The 22,075-nt window shown below is 43.7% G+C and overlaps 1 protein-coding gene across 1 annotated transcript in view; it reads left to right on the forward strand.

Moving 5' to 3' along the window:
* Positions 1-20,425, forward strand: part of LOC119465156 (uncharacterized) — a 109,474-nt gene extending 89,049 nt beyond the window's left edge. Inside the window, exons 11-15 of the mRNA XM_037725956.2 lie at positions 8,742-8,870; positions 10,826-11,001; positions 12,945-12,990; positions 13,804-13,872; positions 20,342-20,425. Coding sequence (XP_037581884.1) covers positions 8,742-8,870; positions 10,826-11,001; positions 12,945-12,990; positions 13,804-13,872; positions 20,342-20,425 — 504 coding nt within the window. The remainder of the gene's footprint in view (positions 1-8,741; positions 8,871-10,825; positions 11,002-12,944; positions 12,991-13,803; positions 13,873-20,341) is intronic.
* The last annotated feature ends 1,650 nt before the right edge of the window (positions 20,426-22,075 follow it).

Consider the following 22,075-nt stretch of genomic DNA (forward strand, 5'->3'; position numbering starts at 1 on the left):
AATATCCTCACTGCCTTCAGGCGCAAAAATTCTTTAAATAAGGGGAGTTGGCTACGCCTTCTTTCCCGTGGTTTGTTGGATCAGCACGATATCGTGACTCGGGGTAGCGTAGGAATGAGTACGACCCAGGAATAGGAGTGCATGAAAAGAAGAGGTTTATTTGCGTATTGAAACAAGTGGTCATATTCTAATCGAAGCTCTCTCAGATCAGACACACTCAAGAGATCTCTTTAAAGAAGTTCTGTTCCCTAGTTTTCTAGACAAGTGAATTCGGCTACCTGGTACCGACGCATCAGAGCGTTCGCGCTGTTCACAGCACTCTGCCCGTTGTCGTACCACCTTCCCTTGATGTTCAACCTTCGAACACGCCTACGATGCAATGACGAGGCATTCGGGAAATAGGGGCCCATGATTTTCCCACGGCAGTCATCGACGTTGGCTCCTGGCCGAAATTAGTTGGCTCTCCGTGACCGTCACCGTGTAGCAATTTCAGTAGCGTGGCCTTGATGGCCGTTACCGCTTCCACAGAATGCGGCAGTTGCTGTCACCTCGAAGGGAGAATTTTTTGTTTGCCGTTCAACAGTGATCGTTGGGCACCAGCATCGTCTAGCCGGGTGATAGTGAAATTGTCGCTTCGTGGGAAGCTCCCAAAAAATGCCCATGCCGTTTTGAGACGCAGCAACGGTCCGTCTTTCTCGCCCAGTAGTGTAAGTACGTTAGACCGGTCCTTAGGACAGTGTAATCCGCCCTCACAAGTGTCGCGGAACGCGTTTTTTTTTTTTCGTCTTGCGTTGTACTGCACAGGCGCGTAATAATTATGCTGCAGAACTTTGTGCAGAAGGTCAAGAGTACGGCATTTAATTAACCGCTTCACGATAGCTTAGCTACACAAATATTTCAACATGCACATTGAAACTGCATAATAATTTCCCACACATTGCGGCATTGAAAATCCCATAGCCCCATAGCCACAAAAACAACTAATATAAGAAAACATAGACTGCAAATCTATGCCTCTGAGTTTCAACTGCCACCCGCAACGGTGTCTGAGTGGCCACGGCCTTGAGGTATGTCACCGTTTAGAATCGCTGCAGCGGCCGCCGAAATCCAACTCGCGAGCTGCTGACATAGCGTAGCGACGCATCGTTGAAAAGCGGTGACATGTGTTCAGACAAAAGGACCAAACAAATTTGTTACAGCTAAAAACGAAATAAAAAACACAAAAAACCCCGTGCGTCCTCCAAACATGTAAAATTAACGAGTTAAAAAAATAATCCCGTTCGAATTTTTCCTGTCAACGATTGTTTGTTCGCCCTGTTGTGTTGCCGGTTTCTCCATTCGTAGATAACGTGACCTTTAGATTTGCCAATTGTCTTTCTCTCTCTCTCTTTCTCTTTTTGTAGCAGAAAACGTTGGTTAGGAGACCGCGTTTTTCTTTTTCTTGTATCCAGTGTCACTTTAAATGTTTAGATATTATAGTGGCTCAGTTTAATTTTCGAGGTGTATTTTGCTTCTGATTCTTCCCTCGTTCGTGCAGCACGTCTTGATTGCCTCATCCGCTCTTTTGTCATAGAATACTATCAGATCCTCTGCAATGCCTCTGGCCGTGAGGGTAATATAAATAAATAAATAAATAAATAAATAAATAAATAAATAAATAAATAAATAAATAAATAAATAAATAAATAAATAATCTTCTTGTCCGTAGTAAATAGGATTTAGCTGACAGAAGTTGAGAAGCTGCACGAGCAAAAGAGCTACACTGGCTAATGCTCGACGGAAAGAAGTCTGATGAGGAAGGAGCGTAACATAATTTAAATATACGCTCGGCATTTCCAAAATAAAAATATAAAGTTCGGGGAGAATTCACCTACGATGACTATACAAGTATGCGAGTGGCGGAATCGCGTCGTTTATGAGGCCTGTAAGTAACTGAACGGTGTCTTCTTCCTCTTCGAGGCCGTGGCAGACTGTTCTTCCCTCTTAGGGCTCCCGTTGCTGCTCGTGGCAGAGGATGGTTTTACCAATGTACACTTAATTCAACTGAGCAAAATCTTGTAGGCTACTACTGGGGCACAGCAGATTATTGTCACGATCTGCAATGCTAGTAAGTTTCAACAGTCTACTTTTTGTTCACCCAGCAGCTTGATCCAGGTGATCAGCTAGACTAGTATCTCCGGCATTCAATAAAGCATCTATCTATCTATCTATCTATCTATCTATCTATCTATCTATCTATCTATCTGTCTGTCTGTCTGTCTATCTATCTGTCTAGTCTGTCTGTCTGTCTGTCTGTCTGTCTGTCTGTCTGTCTGTCTGTCTGTCTGTCTGTCTGTCTGTCTGTCAGACTTCTTCCTGGTCCTAGTCCCAGTGCTGCTTGTGAAAGCAAGCAGCAGTGCCTGTTGTTGGTGTGAAAAAGGGTCATTACAGAGCGGCACATACCCAGTAGCACATAGCCAGTGGCTCTGGATAGTCAAATGTCTAATGGGTAGAGCACAGTGCTACCAGAGAACCGGGTTACAATCAAACCTCGGGACCAACTTGTGGGCCTGGTCATGGGACGCTGGGTGAGTGGCGCTTTTCAGTGAATCTTTTTCAGCCCAACTTGGATCACTGGTCATGTGCCACGATGTATGGGCCAGTCTTAAATGAGTCTCTTTGATGCCAACTGAGTCAGTACGTATATGCGACTCTTCAGTGAACATCCTTGATGTCCACTTAAGACACACGCCGCGTGCAGAATTCGCGGGGGCGCCTTTAGATGGCGCGCCGCGGCCAGATAGAAGCGCGACAGAGAAGCCAGTCTGCAGGTCACGTCTCATACATGACGCGCTTAAGTGATGGAAATAAGCAGTGTCGCTACTTTGCTTCAGTGCTGATCGCAATAATGCCGCAAGCCATTCGGAGGTGGTTATTCGATATGTATCTGTGTATACTTTATTTCAGTTATGAAGAAACAGAGAAAAAAATGGCTGTAATAGACACATTTTAGATGCTGTCAACATGCTTACCACTACAATCTATATAAACAACCATCGACACAGTCCAGCAGTGATAAATGCTTTGAAACTCAATTCTATGAAACTCAACGTTTCATAGAATTGGCATCGCAATGCCTCGAAGAATTGTTTTAACGACTTTCTTACGATTCCAAGGCTAGAGAAATTTCTTGTCTGCATTTTGTAAGAGTAATCAACACGCATTGGATTCAAACGGCTCATAGAGGGAAACCCTATATTGCGCTGAACCGGTAAGACCGAGAGCACTCAGAAGCGGGGGGCCACCCGCACGAAATCCTAATGGCGATGGCTTACAACTGCACTCATGGCGCGCCTATAAGAAAGCAAACAAGCGTACTTATTTTTATTTATTAATACTGTCGATCCCATCAGGGATCATAACAGAAGGGCATGTACATAGTTGTCTTACAATATTACGATAACAATTAATACAATATTTAGTTTACATACAATATATTGACAATTAGCAAAGACAAACAGTAAGGTTGGCAGAAATAACAAAGCAAATAAATCGTATTAAAAAATGAACGAGGAGTACAAAAAAGGGAGACAATTGTCAAGGGTGAACGAAATCGTAGCATTAATTGCAACATATACATTGCATATGCTTTGGAATAGCAAGAGGTAATGAAATAGGATAACAATTATAAGCGGTAAAGAATGGTAGTTAGTAATAACAGAATAATACAAGGCAAAAAACTTTATAATAAACAACTGGTAAAGAGGTAAAAGTTAGCATAAATAAACAAAGGAACTCAGCTATGACAAAGTACAAGGTATTAATATTAGGTTTACACAAGAGGTGATAATCTATAAATAAATTGGAATATTATATACAATAAAATAGAATAAAATGGCACAGAAATGAATGGTAACACATGTAGGTCAGAATTGTGAAGCATGCAATTTGTTTTCGACTAATGTTAAAAAAGCAGATAAGGTTGGGCTGTTTGTAATGGTAGGGTCCAGCTTGTTCCATTCACGCGTCATTAAAGGAAAAAAAGGAATGCTTATGACTTTCCGTATGAATTGGGTGTTCGTTTAATGTTAGAGTGTGTTTATGTCGGGTGGGTCGGGTGTGTGCTGTGGATAAGTATTTTGAGCTGTCTATTTTATTGCGATAGCAATTATATGGACACTTCAACCGGATTTCTGCCGTCGGCGTCGCCGTCGCCGTCGCCGTGAGGTTCCGTATAGATAAAATCTTCGCCGCGCGCCGTATGCCCCACCGGAAGCGTGCGGGGACGCGCGCTATCACGGAGAGCGAACGCACTCAATCTCCCACGCGCAAGCAAGGAAGCGGAAAGCCAGCGCCGGAGGGAGCAGGGGGGGGGGGGGCACTTCTCTGCCAACAACCGTGCTCATCGCTCGTCCGCACAGTCTCTTATCTCTCCCACGCGCAAGCAAGGAAGCGGGAAGCCAGCGCCGGAGGGAGCGGGAGGGGGGGGGGGAGGGGGCGCACTTCTACGCTGCCAACAACCGCGCTCGTCGTTCGTTCGACCGCACCGTCTCTTATCTCCACACGGCTCTGACCTTTATGCGCCGTGCATTCGCCGCTCAGTTTCCGTTGAAGCGATAGACCGCACGTACCTTCGCCCGCTGCGCGGCGTATGCGCTCGCTGCCAGCGTTTTGACAGTCGTCTGCAGTCATTCAGTGTGATCTGTTCATGTTTGTTTGTGCGCGCTCACACCACGCTTGTTCATTCAAAAAGTAATAGTCGGGCCACATTCCAACGCACGCTACACGTGCAATGCTGCCCGGATCGGCAGTGCAGCACTACAGGTGTGTCCATTCGCACGCGCTGCCCACGGTAAGCGCTTCTCATCAACACCACCGTTTCACACGCGCCTTCTCGTGGTCATCGAGTCTCTCTTCATGTCGGTCTACTTACGCCGCAGCACACCTGCTTACTTAATCAGCTCATGTTTACTACAATTCATATTGCTACCAAGGCCGCCACCTTACTTCGTATGACATTGCTGTGTTGCTATCGCATTCATTGCTTCGCCCTTAGGGCGAAACTATGACATTTTTTATTTCGTTATGAATAAGTTGGTACATCGTTTTACACCGCGCAAGCTTTGCTCGGTTTTGTAAGGTAAGAATACCGGCCTGTTTTAGCAATTCCGTGGGTGAGTCTGTTAACTTATATTTATTGTAAATACATCTTAGTGGCTTCCTTTGAACTGCTTCCAGTTTGTTAATGAGTTCTTTAGTGAAAGGAAACCAAACGACATTAGCATATTCTAATACTGATCTGACAAATGTGTTATATGCTAGTAGCTTTGTGTTTGGGGGTGCTAGTCTGAGACGTCTGTTTAGAAAGAACAATTTTTTTTGTGCGGTCGAGGTAACGTTGTTAACATGGCGTTCCCATCTAAAGTGGTGTGTTAATGTCAAGCCAAGCTACTTGTACTCCTTGACTGCGTTAAGTGTGGCGTTATTTATAGTGTAGTTGAATTCTGATCTGTGCTTTTTCCTCGTAATTGATAGTGTAGCCGATTTCTTAATGTTCAAAGTCATTTGCCATTCGTTACACCATTTGTGTACTAATGATAAAGCGTCATTCAAAGCTAGATGATCCTTATACGAATTAATTACCTGATACAGAACACATTCGTCAGCAAAAAGTTTAACATTGACAGAAATATTAAATGGCAGGTCATTAATGTATATAAGGAATAAAACTGGAGCGAGAACACTTCCTTGTGGAACGCCGGATATGACCCTTCTTTTAATTGAATGTTGCTGATTTACTTCTACAAATTGTGTGCGATTAGTAAGATAGTCTTTGATCCAATCGAGAATAGGTCCTTTTCCCAAGGTAAGTTCGAGTTTATAAATTAATTTCTTATGTGTTACGCGATCGAAAGCTTTTGAAAAATCTAGAAAGATTAGGTCTATTTGTTTCTGTTGATCAATGCTTGATGATACATCGTGAACAAGCTCAATGAGTTGTGTGACCGTGGAAACTTCTCTGCGAAAACCATGCTGACAAGCTGTTAGTATTTGTTCCTGTTCAAGATGTTTGGTTATGTGCTTTAATATAATGTGTTCCAGTAGTTTACAGACTGTAGATGTTAGTGAGATTGGCCTGAAATTAGAGGGTTCTGTTTTGCTTCCTGATTTACGGATTGGTTTTATTTTAGCTGTTTTCCAATCCTTAGGGAGGGCGCCTGAGGACAGTGATTTGTTAAAAATTATTAATAAGTTCTTGGCCATCCAGCTAGCGTATCTGCGAAGGAATGCATTTGGTATACTATCAGGTCCAGGTGATTTCTTTGGGTCTAAGTTCAGTAGTAGGTTAAGTATGCCCGTTTCGGTTAGTGTAAGCGGCTCTAGTGGCTCATTTCTAGTAGATCCTGCTTGTGATATTGTGCCGTCATCCTCTGTGAAAACGGAGCAGAAGTAGTCGTTAAGCACGTTAGCAGAGTTTCTGTTTTCTTCATTTGAGGCTCCATTGCCGTTACGATTCTTTGGGTTAATGTAGTTCCAAAACTTGGTTGGAGCAGTTTTCAAAAAGTTTGTCAATTTATTAGTGAAGTAGAACTGTTTGGCTGTCTTAATTTTTCATTTCATACATTGGATAGCTGTGCTGAGATCGTGATGCGTGAACTTGAATGGTTTAGTTTTCAGCAATTTTCGCATTCGGCTTACTTTACGTTTGGCATGAATAACGTAGCGAGTTATCCATGGATTACGCTTACCAAGTTTCTTTCTTCTAGTTGGTATGTAATTGGTTATGCAGTGAGATATAATCACTTTAAATGCGAGCCACAACGTTTCGATGTCCGTACTGCTGGTAAGTGAAAGTTGCAGGAATGAGTCGTATTCATTAATCAGGTAATCAAGTATACCAGTGTCGTTAGCTTTGCTGTAGTTAGGGTATGCGACAATTTGCTGAGGAATAACGGTGTCATGAAGTGGTATAGTGCAAAAGGTGATCTTGTAATCAGAAATGCCATCTAGTAAACTTAATTTAGTTTCTTCTTTTATAAAGTGGTTGCTGAGGAATATTAAATCTAGTATGGAACAGCTGGATCCCTGTATACGTGTGGGTTCAGTTACAATTTGAGTGAGGTTGAACGATAACATAAAATCAAATAATACATCCGCACAGGGTGGATAATGCTGCATTGTCTGCCAGTTCACTTCGGGAACATTAAAATCACCTGCGATTATTAATCTCGACCATGATGCATATTGCTCCGTGTATTCATGCAACCGGCGCAATGTGTCGAGGCCAGAAGAAGGACTGCGATAAACGCAGCCCACGACTACAGTGCGAGACGCGAAACACAGCTTACAAAAGATAGCCTCAACGTCTGCAACATCGCGTAACACTGAAAACGGGATTTCCTTCTTTACTAGAATGGCCACGCCTCCGCCTCGTGTCGTCCGGTCTTTCCGGATGATGGCGTAGTTGGGAGGGGCTATCTCAACATCTTTAATATCAGCTGTTAGCCAAGTTTCTGTTAGTGTTAGAAAGTCTGGTTCATATGTAAGAAGGAAGGCTTCAAGTGAATCAGTTTTTTTTCAATATTATGCGGGCGTTTATGTTCAAAAAGGATAAGTGGGATATCAAGTTCGGCGGGAACGCAGGCTTCGAGGGCCGCGTTGCTGGTTTTTTGGATCAGGATTGACGGAACCAGATTTCAAAGGCGCTATGCTATTATTTTCCTCATCCCAGTAGAACATATCGCCATTTATTCGTAGTTTATCATAAATTAGATTTACTTTGTCTCCAAGAGTCACTTTGACACCCGCCTCGGCTGCGGGAGGCTGTGGGTTAGATTCCCACCGCCGCCGGGCACCCACTGGTTCAAAAGGGTACAAGCGTACCCCGGCCTGGCGTTCGGCTTCCTTCAGGGGTGATACGCTTGGGAAAAGGAGCCTGCGCCCTTGAATTCCCGTCGAAACCAACGTGAGCACGGAAAGGAGCCTGCGCCCTGAATTCCCGTCTAAGCCTACAAACATGCAAATTCAGCGCTGTATGTGTAGTTGCGAAAATGAATCAGTTTTTTATACCTCGTATTTGCTTCATAAAACTCACTAAAACATATTGCTAGATCTTCTGGAATGTTCAATTGTGCATTATGCTGGTGTCGCTATGCTGATGCTAGGCGTAATAATTTCTTTGAGTTTGAGTTTCTTTGATTCCGTTATCTTCTTTTGTGCTCTGATTAGGGCGTCAGACACTATGATGAATGCTGACACGATACTAACATTTGTGCGCAAGAACAAGGAAGCCGCCGTGGTTGCTCAGTGGCTATGGTGTTGGGCTCCTGAGCACGAGGTCGCGGGATCAAATCCCGGCCACGGCGGCCGCATTTCGATGGGGGCGAAATGCGAAAACACCCGTGTGCTTAGATTTAGGTGCACATTAAAGAACCCCAGGTGGTCCAAATTTCCGGAGTCCCACACTACGACGTGCCTCATAATCAAATGGTGGTTTTGGCACGTAAAACCCCACAATTTATTTATTTATTATTTAAGAACAAGGACGTACACCAACAGACAGGAGCAAGGCACGCTTGGTGTCCTAAGTTTGTTTACTTGCGCTTGTCCCGTATTTACGTTGTTCTTGGGCATACATGTCAGTGTGTTCAACCAACTATCCCACTTATTTTTTCCTCAATGCTGATGTCATTAGCTGCGTGGTGTGCAGTGCCTGCGTGAACCACTAAGCCCATATCACAAACAATAATATTCGTGCACAGGACAAAATGCAAGTAGGAGACGTGCTGGACGACTTGTACGGCGAGGCCCTGAAAGGGCGGAAGCGAGGCACAATCTCGACGCTTCTGGACCACTTCAAGGGCATGCCAGTGTACGTCTCTGTCATAAAGGTGAGACCGATCAGCGTTTGGGCTATAGCATTGAGACTGTTCAGTCATTACGCTTTCTCGCTTTCCCGTAAGCGTGACATCCTCCCGTGACCTTTGGTTGAGATATATGTTTTCTCCAATAAAATAACCCCACGAAAGCACGGACAATTAATAAGAGTGCTTCCGGTGCTCCAGTGAACTCCGGTTATGTATGACATTCTGTGGCCTTGAATCACGTAACGCTATTTAGAGCGCTCATTCGCTGTGCTGTAAATGTAGGCGCTGTGTGTAATTGGTCTTAAAACGTTTACGGCAGATTTTTGACGAAGTAATACCAGCAATTGTTGCTTCATTATTCCAACGTTGATGCGGAGAGAGAGAAAAAGGTAAAGGAAAGACAGGGAGGTTAACCAGAGGTTATCTCCGGTTTGCTACCCTGTACCGGGGGAGGGGTAAATGGATGCGAAAGGAGAGACAGAGAGAAAAATAAGTGAAAATAACTTGATGCGGAGGTTAGCGAAAAAGCTTCTGTCTGGTGGACGAGATTACGTACTCCTGTATATTATGCCGTGACTTGGGACAACGCAACGACAATAATGTTACTGAGTACTTCATGCGAAACAAAGTTTATACCACAAAAAAAACATTATAAAAATGTAACAGAAGCAATCTCATAATGAATGTTCATTATTTCGAGTAGCACTGAAGCAATGCAGCGATACACCGTATTTCCACGGCCTAAACACGTCTTGCGTAAAGCGCGTATGCTGTCGGGGTCTCTACCGCATCCTATAGACATGCTGCGTCATCTAGCAGCGCCGCAGCCAAGTCTGCGTGCGGTACGTGTATGCATTCAGACAATATTGTGTGAATGCGCATGATGCGGCTTGAATTTCTGCCAGCACCGGAGAAATTTATGGGATCTTTTTTGTCATTGAAAAGCGGCACATTCCGCGCGCTTTACGAGCATGCGGCTGCGATCGACCGTCTCGTAAATTCTCTCCCTCGTAAGAGGCTTGCGTACACCGCAGTCAGTGCCCGCACGGGCTAGCTAAGGATTGGTTGGTTACAGATGGACCTTATAGAACAGCTTTCTTAGTGTTTGCGCGCGACCATGGCGCTCTTGGCATTTCTCCCAAATATTAGCGCTAACCAGAAACTTTAGTTACTTGTTAATGTATGTGCTTATACACAGCATCCCAACTATCATGCACCAAAATTGAAAATATGCACATGCCACGTAGCTGAACCGAACCAAGGTAATTTCGTTTGCGGTTGCTTGGAGACACTCACATTATTTCTTTTACATTCAGCCTAATTACATATTTACTGTTAAATAATTAATCAACTTGTCAAGTATTATAACTAGATGGAAAGTGTCAATGAGAAAATTGCGGAGCTACATGAAAAACTCTAGATGCAGCTTTCTGTGCCTCAATACGTTCTATATAAAAGTGCTTTTCCCACCATGAAAGAAACCCGCGAACAGATGCAAGAGTGCCTCGAGCGGCCAGTCGCGTGCCTGTATTCGCAGGCTTCTTTCAAGCTCTGAAAAGCACTTTTATATAGCACATATTGAGCAACAGAAAGCTGCATCCAGAGTTTTTCATGTCGCTCCACAATTTTCCCATTGACACTTTTCATGTAATTATATTATTTGAGAAGTTGATGTATCAGTTAACACTAATATGTAATTAGGGGGAATGCACAAATAATATGAGTATCTCGAAGCGACGGCAAACAACATTACCTTGGTTCTGTCCAGCTACGTGGCACTTGCATATTTCAAAATCTTGGTGCATGAAAATTGGGACACACTGTATGCATGGGGTGTGCTTGCGTACCACGTATGAATGCGTCGTTTCATACGTGCCCTTCGCCAGCTGTACTAGCCTGCTATGTGTTTGGCGAGAGAAACACCTCTATTACACATTTAAGAATGTCTTTCTCTCCTCTCTCTCTCCTTGTTTCCGCAGAGCTACCAATCAGACGGCACCCCATACCCTCCCGTAGCAGATCTTTTGAAGAGGCTCCGCATATCACCACCCCACGAGAAGAAACGACTCAGCGCATTGTCAGAGAGGGACTCACCTGACTTGTTTCCCGAGTCACCAGGAGCCTCCGGTTTGCCGGTGAATACACCGCATGAGAGGTAACACAAGTCGAATATAACGACACTATTTGAACATATGCAGCATGAACCAATCCATAACGGAGTTGGAAAACAAACATTTCGCTTTACATGAAAGCTGTGCGCAATTTGTCGATTAAGCAGCTAACACTTTTTAATTTAAGCTGCTGCATTCCGAAAATTTATAATTTTCACTTTTTTTGACTCGATCTCAGTGCTTATGGTTACGCTGTCATTGGTGAAGTCATTTGTTGAGCAAATAGATTGCAAAGCAGCATTAGAAAATACTTCAAAGACATTTTGGATCCGTAAACTTAGGTAATGGGTATTAGTAAATATTAACCGCTTAATAGGGGATTACATATGTTGAAAACATTTAGCTAAGGGACGGAATGATTAATTGCGGCAGATAACTCTGCGAAAGGAAGATTCAAATGGGAACAATGGAATTCATGGCACGCTATAAATTTTTATGAGATCTGTCGTTACCATACAAAAAGAAACGCCAATCTACGTTGTAAGGTAGGCTAAAGCAAGGGTAAAACAGCAATGCAAGGAACCAAGTAAAACAAGTACCATATCAAAGGGCAGTTAACCCCGCAATGAAAAGCACCTATTGTGAAACAAGGAACCTTTCCGCTCTTTAAGAAATCAAAGGGAAAAGAAAGGATATGCCGCTGTCGCTGTAGAGTACAATTCGATAATCTCTGTTTATGGCGTTCAAAGATTATGAAAAGTCATTTAATTCCATAAAGATACGAGCAGTTATGAGGCATTGCGTAATTAAGGAGTGCGGGAGGCACACGTGAATATATTGGGAAATATCTACAAAGACTGCACAGCTATCTTGCTTCTCCACAAGAAAAGAAGGAAATTACATATAATGAAATGCCTCAGGCAAGGAGACACAATTTCTACAATGACATTTACTACAAGCTTAGAAGTAGTCCAGCTCTTAGACTAGGAAGGCTTAGGAGTGAGGATCAAGGGCGAATATCTCAGCAACCTTCGGTTCGCAGATGACGTTGTCCTATTCAGCAACAATGGGGGAAAATTACAACAAATGATTGAGGACCTTAACCAAGAAAGTGCAAGGGTGGGGTTGGAGATTATTGTGCAGGAGACACAGATAATGTTCAATAGCCTGGCAAGGGAACAAGAATTCAGGATCGCCAATCAGCTTCGGGAGTCTATGCAGGAGTACATTTATATAGGTCAATTACTCGCAGGCGATCTTTATCATAATAATTAAGTTTACCGAATAATAAAAATAAGTTGGAGGGCATATGGCAGGCATTACTAAATCCTGACTGGGAGCTTCCACTGTCTACGAAAATAAAAGTGTAAAATCAATGCAATATACCGGCGCTAACATATGCGACAGAAACTTTGATGTTAAGTGACATGCAAAGAGCGGTAGAACGAAAAATGTTAGGCGCAACGTTAAGAGTCAGGAATGTGTGGAACAGAAAACCAACGAGGGCAGCCGATATTGTAATTGACATTAAGAGCAAATATGAAGTAGGGCAAGCAATACAATGCATATGGTAGATGGACCATTAGAGTTAAACAATGGATACCAAGAGAGGAGAAGCGCAGTCGAGGACGTCAGAAAATTAGCTGGGGTGATGAACTTAGGAAATTTTCTGGTAAAAGTTGGGATCACCTAGACCGAGACAAGGGTAATTGAAGATAGCTATGAGAGAAGCCTTCGTCCACTCGCACAAATGTATTGGAATTGTTCGTTTCATTTCAAGGCTGATCAAGGGACTGTTGCTTCAGTCAACTCTCACGCTAAATATGCATTTATTCACTGACAGCCACTGTCGTGAAACCCGATCGTTCCTCGATATTGCATAAAAAGATCTTGCGTTGCATATATCGTTCTTACTACATAATGTCTGAAATTATAACGACTGTGTGAGCAAGCATATCAATACCCTTTCCTTTATTTTGCTTTTCAGTGCAGCCTATGCAGCCGTGTACATCGGAAAAACATACGTCGGAAGTGTGAGTATCCCGGCTGCACCTTTTCACTTCGTCTAGACAGAACTGTGAGAAACAGCCTTCCAAGTTTTATTTTCACCGCTACCAGCGCTTAATTCTAGAAGGTGGCTGATGTTATGAAATCGAGCACAAAAATATTAGCTCAAAGTTTTCATGAAGTTTGCATAACAGCACAGACGTCAAATGGTTTAGAGAAAGTGAGTCTTGAGTTGTTAAACCCCGCGGTCTCTCAAACGAATTTTTAGTAAAAACTTAACACATATCATAGAAGCAATGTTGACTGTGAAAGGTAGCACGTAAGAGCAGCGCTGCTGCACGATATTTTCATGGTGATATCTCTGCGTTCAGCTGGGCTTCTGTTCACTTCTTCTCCGGCCAGAAGAGATTCAGCAGCAGTTGTCTGCCGTTTATGAACCAGACGTATAAACCACTATATTTATAGTTTAACAATGACATTGACAATTAACCAAATGCAGACTCAGCATACAACGCTGTGGCTCAAGTAGGTAACTAAATAACTTCAAAAGCATCCGACCCTTTCCAGGAGAGAGCTCTCGCGAACTTTAACGTCTAAGTGGTGTCCATGTTCAACAGGGAACGTATTCTAGGCACTGTTGCCACCGCGACGTGAAAGAAATGGGTGCAATTTTAGGCAGATGAGGTTGCTTCAGTATTCAAGACACACATAAACAATTTTGCTTTTAAACGCATTTAAGTAAATCTAAGCTAAGGGCCGACCATCTCTTCATAACATATGTAGAAGCCTACTTATTTTATATGCCCCTTACACCATGATTGTTTGCTTCTCTGGCCCAGGCTGGTCACGTCTTGGAGATCGAAAGGGCCATCCGAGACGTTGCCTTCAAGGACACCGACACGCATGTGGTGAAGCTGCGTTGTTTTTATCCCCATACGACATCAATTACAACGTCATTATATCTATAGGCATCCGTCATATCAGATAAAACACTGTGATTATTTTATTAGTATTTCTTTTTATAAATGATACGTTTACCTGAAGCCGTTAAGCACTGGTCCTCACAGCCCGGTAATAAATATCTGAAGCTGGCACGCCCGGTACAGTCTATTCCCCACCATGATAGCGCAAAATACTGGTGAAAGTTTTAACTGCCACTCTACACCTTTTTGTGAAAATGTTTCCGGTATTGCGTAAATTAGATTTACTGAAAAAGTGCTAGGGGTTGAAGGGCTCACACTTGGAGACAACGTTTGCAATTTTCGTAAACTGAGTTTGTTTAAGTTTCAAAATAAGGCGTAACGGCAGTAACCGTGTCGACAATATATTTGTTTACGGTAATTATTTTTCCATAACTAAACATCTGAAAATCAGAAACATTTCAGCTAATTTCTTTAGGACTGCGCAATTATGCTTTCTCAAGCTTACTGAAATTCTTCGAGCCCCATCATTTAGCATGTTTAAAGCGGGCAATGTATATAGTTTATATAATGTACCTCAATGTGCCAGCGCTTTTTTAGGACTGTTCAACTTCACTATAGTAAATGTGTTGATAGTCTTCAAGCTGTATCAATTCGGACGTTAATAGCGGACAATGTTTATATTTTGTATACTGCACCTTTTGTAAGCACTAAAAATTACGGTAAAAGAACACCTCCAACTTTAGAGAAATGTAACACTAATATATAAGGCTGTAACTTGCACACACCATAGCAATTATATGGACACTCCAAGCGCATTTCTGCCGTCGCCGTCACCGTGATGCTTCGTATAAAATCCAAGGGTGATAACGCCGTCACCGCACGCCGTATGCTGTATGTGCGAGTGAAATCGCGCGAGGGGAGCCGACAAAAGCGGCTCAATGTGGCGCGTGCAAGACAGGGAAGCTGACAGGAAAGGCGATGTGTTAAGCCACGCGAGACGCCGTGCGGGGAAGGGAGGGAGGGAGGGTGGGGGAATAGGCGTGTTTTCCGACAGCAGTTGCGTATTTCACGACCACGCGTATGGGGAACCGGCGATCGAGGCTTAATCGTACGCGCGCCGGGAGGGAAGCGTGGAGGCAGCACGGCAGGGAGGATGGGCAGCGTTCTACTGCTGCACCAACTGCGTACTTTGGGCGGCCGCGCGCGGTCGCGCGCGCCTTAACTTGAAGGCGGTCTGTAGGCGGCTCATACCTTTGTGCGTGCGGTGTTCTCGTTGCTCATGTTGCGTTGAAGCGATAGACAGCACGAAGTTCACTTCACTCGCTGCTGCTCGTTTTGACAGCGAGTGCCCGCGGCCATCGAGTGTGATGTTTCATGTTTTCCTGCGCGCCCTGACACCATGGTTGTTAATTTAGTTAATGAGCGTATATTTCCATGTGTTCATGGCCGATAAAACTACTGTCCCTAATAAAACTACTATCCTTACTTCGTATAGCTGTCCACTAATTTGCTATCACAATCGATGCTTCACCTTTCGGGCGGTACTGCGGCTTTTTTTTTATTTTGTTGTAGTACACCTTTAAGAGGAAGCTTTAGCTCGGGGTCAACTCCGATGCGAACTATTGAAATACATTCAAAAGGCAGAAAGGCTTTCATGAGACAGCCCCTGAACCAAGTTGATAAACATGTTTACCTTGAGAACGAAAATTACATTCTTGTGACTACAGAAAGCGCAGCTTTAATTTAGGGTGCGAAATATTTTAGAAAAATTGCATGAAAGAATGGCCAGGCAAAGAAAATAAAACCATGAAGCTTATAATTGCGTAACTTTCACCAAAAACAGATATTCCACTTCTGTAAAGTGCATCCGTTAGGACAATCTTAGGCCGACAGCATGGATTATTAATATACAGGTTAATTGAATATATAGTCTCTGCAAGGATAAGCTCTACAAGACTTTTACAGAAGTCCTGCCCACAAATTACTAGTTTATTTAAGAGCGCTGTGTGCTACATCCATTGTATCCCCCTTATATGTATAATTAGTGCAGTTAGCATAATTGTCGCTTAATTTCTCATTGCTTAGTGCCAGAGTTGTAATCGTGACGGTATCGCTATTTTTAAATTTTACAATTTCCAATGATTTAAAAAGAACACAATTATAGGCAAATCGAGCTTTCGCTTTTTACAGTCATTGTATTGTAACTCTTTTTTTAAAGTGTAAGACACCTCATCAGATTTGCTAGAGTGGTTGCCGAGATAAACAATTTCTCTCTTCCCATGTCTGTAGATGGGAGCTCCCGAGTTAAAGCTTCCCGTTCAGGCGAGTCATGTAAACACTACGTTGAAGGCATTTCATTGGGCCCTTTCGGTAATTGCAGTTATAAATTAGAAGTTCTAAAGCGATGTCGAGGAAGCGTACTACCGCAAAGTTTTCAAAAGTCGAAACAGCGGTTTACAGTACTTGAGATACGGCATAGTAGTTCCTTAGAAATCCGCCAGGTGCAACAGCATACGAGGGAAGGGTAAGGTGGAGAGATAGAGAGAAATCACACCTATTAGTTCCTGACCGACATTAGTAGCCCCAGGCTGAGACTCCTGGTAAGGTTGAGATCCTAAAATACCCAAACGGAGTAACATGTACATTAATGTGCCAGTGATTTTTTAATTTCAGTATTTGAAAGCGTGCGTTTTCGCGTGAAAACGTGAACTCGGAAGGAGCTGAAGCTTTTGAAATGGCACTAGATGACGCGACAAGAAAGACAACTAATGGAAGTTGACTAACAAAAAGGTAATTCGAAATATTATACGTACCGAAAGCTTCCATCTATCGGCAAGCTGAATTTTCAACCTTTCTGCAAAGAGCTAATATTTCAGAAATTGTAAACGAATAGCTACCAAGACATCCGACATAAATACGCCAAGCCGCACATTAGGACTTTTCAACACTGCACATTACCCAAAAGCGGAGGTCGATCCGGCACAATGCTTCAGGCCCTCTGGGACTTTGCACGCGAGGGGGCGATAGACTGTAGTTTCGGAGCGCGGCTCTTAGGCGCCCGTTCCTGCGACGTAAGTGGGCGTCGTCGCTGGGCGTAACCGAGCGAACGAGCCCAGCGAAGGACGAAAGCGAACGCGGAGCGCAGCGGGAGATGAAAGACGACGATATCGAAGGGAGCGCGAGGAGGAAAGCGGGGGAGGATGGTGCATGGAGTCATGAGGCGGAAAGCGGAGGAGGATGGCGTGGCGAAAGCGTGAGAAGAAAATCCTAGTACCGCGCAAGACGGGATTTGCGGCGACGATGGTTAGGAGATGGGGACAGAGTAGCGCGCATTGCCTGTATGGAAACGGAGCGCTGCACGAGGAGGTCTGCGTGCGGCGGCTGCTGTGAATCACGCCCACGCGTCACCCATGTGTCGCCTCTAACGATCTCCCGATTAGCGAGGCAGTTGTGCCACACTGCGCTCCCATTTGCAGTGTGCCGCAAGATACATGTTGTCCAGGCCAGCCAACATATTGTGAATTGAAAGAACGCATACAGCTGCGCTCGAATTTCGCTTTACGCAGTATCGTAATCGTAGGTGAATTTTCGATCTCTTCCTTTTCCTTCTATTTACCCCACTTCCATATTTAGCCCACTCCCCAGCTTTTCTATCATAATAAGTACTCTTTTTCTAGGAACACACCGGTGGCACGTATATCTTGCGAACACCGGTGCACTTAGATTTAGGTGCACGTTAAAGAACCCGAGGTGGTCCAAATTATTCCGGAGTCTCCCACTGCGGCGTGCCTCATAAGCAGATCGTGGTTTTGGCACGTAAAACCCCATAATTTAATTTAACGACTATGGTCGGTTGCCTTTTCCTTATGTTCCGTACTTTTCAATTAAAACCAGTTATTTTTTCCGATAATTTGCTTGGCTTCATTGTCTGTTGGCGTCACATAATGAAGCACGTTTCATGCAAGAGAAAGTTATTATTCGCCCGAAAGTAGCACGCAAATGCATAGTAAATCTTGACAGACAGGATTTTTTTGTGACTACGAAGTTTTATTTGTGAGAAACTCGGTATGGGTTTACGTCGGACCTTCGGGCAACTCGGGTGGATGGAAATAGAAAAACTTGGCGGACGCTTAAGCTTCACTTTTACGAGTGAAACGCGATAGCATTCAAATATACCTGAATATTTCTCACGCGTCCCGGCAACTGCAGCTTATGTAACCGCAATGTTTACGGGGAAACGCTGGCGGCGAACACTATGCACGAAGAGCGCGCTTTCTGGTAAAAACGCGGCCTCTTGCCTGGGCCGATCCTAGCCGGAGCTAGTGCACAGCCCCGGCAAAAAAAAAATCATTTTCAGTCTTTTGTTATTGCTTCGCACTTCTAATATTTCAGTCTGAGAAGACTTAACATAAAAGGCATGTGCTGTCGGTGTTTTGTTTCATGAAATTCGTTTGTGTACCCTCATTCTCAATGTTCCGAGGAATAACTTTGTCAAGAATGTAAGGCAAGGTATGAGAAACTTTAGTGAGAGGATGGTGGTGGCAATATAACCCGCATTTACCACATGTCGTGTAACAAGGTGTGGCATATACATATACCTAATTATATGAGGGATGATAGTCTCTAACGGAAAACGTCGCCGACGCTGGATGCCGACGCAGACACCGGTTTTTCTGCGACACGGGGCCCATATCGCTATCACGTTATATATTGCATCATAATGAAGGCAAAATCAGAAATGTGATGCGCTCAGTTATTCCTGAGAAGAAAGGTTCTGCCCCGTAGGCTCGAGAAGCGTCCGCAACTGAGATACCTATCCAGCTCTCTTCTACACAGGAGCATAGGACCCGCCTTCTCTTTGGGAATTACCATTCGCTCAGCCTGGTTACTCAAGACTACCACCTGCTTCTCTAATTATTTTCAATCCCGTCCGTTGTTCCGGCACCGCCCATGTTCACAAACAATTATGTGAAGTTAGCGTTTCATCAGAATGCCCCAGTTCATCTCGCTGTCGCCGGCTATTTCTGGGCTACAGGAGACATACGTGACAGCATTACGTACTGCGTGACGTCATCGGCCTGTACAGGGGCTCCTTCAAGAGCAACACAGCGCGGGCTCTCGTGTTCACTTTGAGTGGTATTTGAAGCCTACCTCGCTTTAATGCCTTGTGGATATGATCATCACCACGGGATCTATGCGCCGCATTTAATTGTTTACAATGCCCATACCTACTGAGGGGCAGGGTAATGAGGCGCCTATATAATATATGCACACGCATTGAAACATGTGTCTTATTTGTAACAAGATGACGGTAAGATAAAGCGCTGTAAGATTTTGAAATGTACAATTTATTGTAATAACATCTTCGATAGCGCAACTGTATGCGTCTTCATATTCGTATAAATAATAAAGGCATATGAAAACAACTCGGTACTGTAGCTCAGTGGCTCAGAAACCAGTTGCGCTGCAAAGCGGTTTCATTTCAACGAGACGCGGCAAGAAAAAAAAAACTCGTGTGCAAGGAACCGCAGTTGGTCAAGTTAATATAGAATCCCTGACTAATGCATGCGTCATAATCCAATCGTGGTTCTTGCTCTTAAAATCCCAGAGTTTAACATAACACTGTGGAAACAACGGTGGCAGAAAGAAAAGGTCAAATTTGCGCCACTGGAGTCTCTCACAACTACATTTGAATCTCGCTACGCACTGATGCTTGCAGGTGACTCGTGCAGGCATCAAACCTGACCCTATGTGCGCTATAGCCAGCGCCGCACATGGTCGCGGGGGGATGGCTGTGATACCATTTGGCTGCTAACTCAGAAATTTAGAAATATAATTCAATGCGCCTATTCAGCAACTTTCCTGAGGATGTGACGTTGCAACACGGGTTATTCTACGTTAACTGCTTCAACCTCAGCGACGAGTACACTCATTCGTGTACCGACACCTATAGACACCACTGTAATTAAGCAGCAGAAAAAAAAAGAATAAGCAGTTCTCGGCCAAAGTTAGGACCCGCCACGGTGACTTAGCGGCTATGCTGTTGCGTTGCTAAGCACGAGGTTGCGGGAGCAGATCCCGGCCACGGCGGCCACATTTCGATGAGGGCGAAATGCAAAAATGATCGTGTCCCGTGCACTGGGGGCATGTTACAAATGGTGAAGTTAATCTGGAGTCTCTCACTATGTTTTGCCTCGTAATCAAATCGTGGTGTTGGCACATAAAACACCATAATTCAATTCAGTTCGGCCACAGTTTCAATGTCTTGCTAGTGTAAGGAACATGGGCATCTCCCAAGTCGCGAAATTCCAGGTTAATTGAACAACGAGCGGAGCTGTAACCTTTGCTGCACGCAATGCTTTCTCTCTGCTACTGATGTCCTTGCACGAGCGATCTTCGTGTTTATTACAATCGGCAACATTCTGCTGTGTTCTCTTTCTGTGGCCCTGTCCAGAAATACAGAATACCAGTGTGGGTCGACGTTAGTGACTGCTACTTCAAAGTCTTCAGTCGACTGACCAAAGAGGTAAGCATATGACAACGCTGTCATATAACTGTGCGAAGAAACGACAGGAAAGATGCTGCCCGGTGCTCTCTCTCATAAGTTTTTTTTTTCGTTACACGTTTTAATGCATTTGAAAACTGAAAGTTTGCGTGATACCACACGCAGATGCTGGCCACTTGTCGAATAGAGATTTTATTTTTCCGCTTGGGTTGCCACGCAGCAGAACATCATAATGGAGTTAAAGCTAAGCATGCAGGCCCGCTTCATGAAGATACTGGAACAAATGGAGACACTTGTTCCAGTCTGTTCCCGTAATTATTTGTTGCTATTGCTAATCACATCTCAACCGGAAGTTATGAAGATATTTCTAGAGCATATAGCGGGTACCTGGGGCCACATTTGCCAAGTAGTATTCATTACATACCAGGGCATAGTTATTGCTTTTGTGTTTTATGTAGGCATTGTAGATGTGTATGGGATGAACGCACATTTCTCACTCTGTCCTGCTGTACTCGCTTTGCCATGCTGCGTTAAGGAGGCAAATTTCGTTACTTCTTTATTCAGTCATTCGTTCGACACTGCAGCCACAAATGCCGATCAGGAGAGATAAAATAAAGAAAAAAAAACGTACTGAGCAGAGAAGAAAAATTGCGGTATATATAACGGACTAAAAACACACGAAAAAATACGGCAATGACAAGGGAAAGAAACTTCGAGGCATAAAAACTTTCAAATGGAACTAACGAGCCGCACACGCTTCAATATGTGCGCTTTTTTTGACTCTACAGAATTGCAGTTATCTTCAGGTAAATCGTTCGAGTTGACAACAGTTATGGGGATGTATGGATATAAACAGGTTACTACTTCCATAGTATAGCGATATAAACAGCCTAAGGGTATGACGCGTTTCACGAGTATTGATGGCAAGTTTCTGGAAGTCGTAGGAACAAAAATGGAAGTCGTAGAAATTTTCGTCTATCTTGCAGATTGCTGTTTTAATTGCTCTCGATTTTATGAATCATTTGCGGAATCCTCGCAGTTTTATTTCGAAAATTTAAAGTGGACAGCCTTCCTCTGTATATACTGAATATTTTATATTTGAGGGTGGAGCCTTAAGCCCTGTGGTGAAATCAACAATGTTTCTTAAATGCACAAGCACAGACGTTTGAAATGTGGCTTCACCAACTCTATTTTTGACAGAACGGGGCACACTAGTTATTTATGATCGCTCAGTTAGCGTAAATGAGCAAACGAATAAACAAAGATATCTCTGGACTCTTCTTCCTTGTTATTTGTACCATGACGAACCTATTAGAATTCAGTCTCTTACCGCATTCATCGCTCCAAGAGATACTGACAGCATTAAGTGCTATCTGTTCGTCAGCGGTTTTTACTTTAGCAGAGGACGTCGAATATCCACGAAAAGACGGATTTTAGACGCTGCGTTTACAATTCCAATGCGAAAAAATAAGAAAAGCTGCGACCCAAGGAAGCTGCTCTGGCCAACACAAGATAGAACTGAAAGAACATGACATGCCCGTTCATTAACGACAACATGCTGGCTGCGAACACGCAAATAAGCGTATATACAAGATTCAAGATTGGTTGGTAGCCTAATCAGTTCAAGTTTATGTATCAGTTATATATGAGAAACCAAGTCGAGTGACTTGGTTCTCATAAATA

This window comes from Dermacentor silvarum, chromosome 9 (assembly GCF_013339745.2).
Source record: "Dermacentor silvarum isolate Dsil-2018 chromosome 9, BIME_Dsil_1.4, whole genome shotgun sequence".
NCBI classification, from domain to species: domain Eukaryota; kingdom Metazoa; phylum Arthropoda; class Arachnida; order Ixodida; family Ixodidae; genus Dermacentor; species Dermacentor silvarum.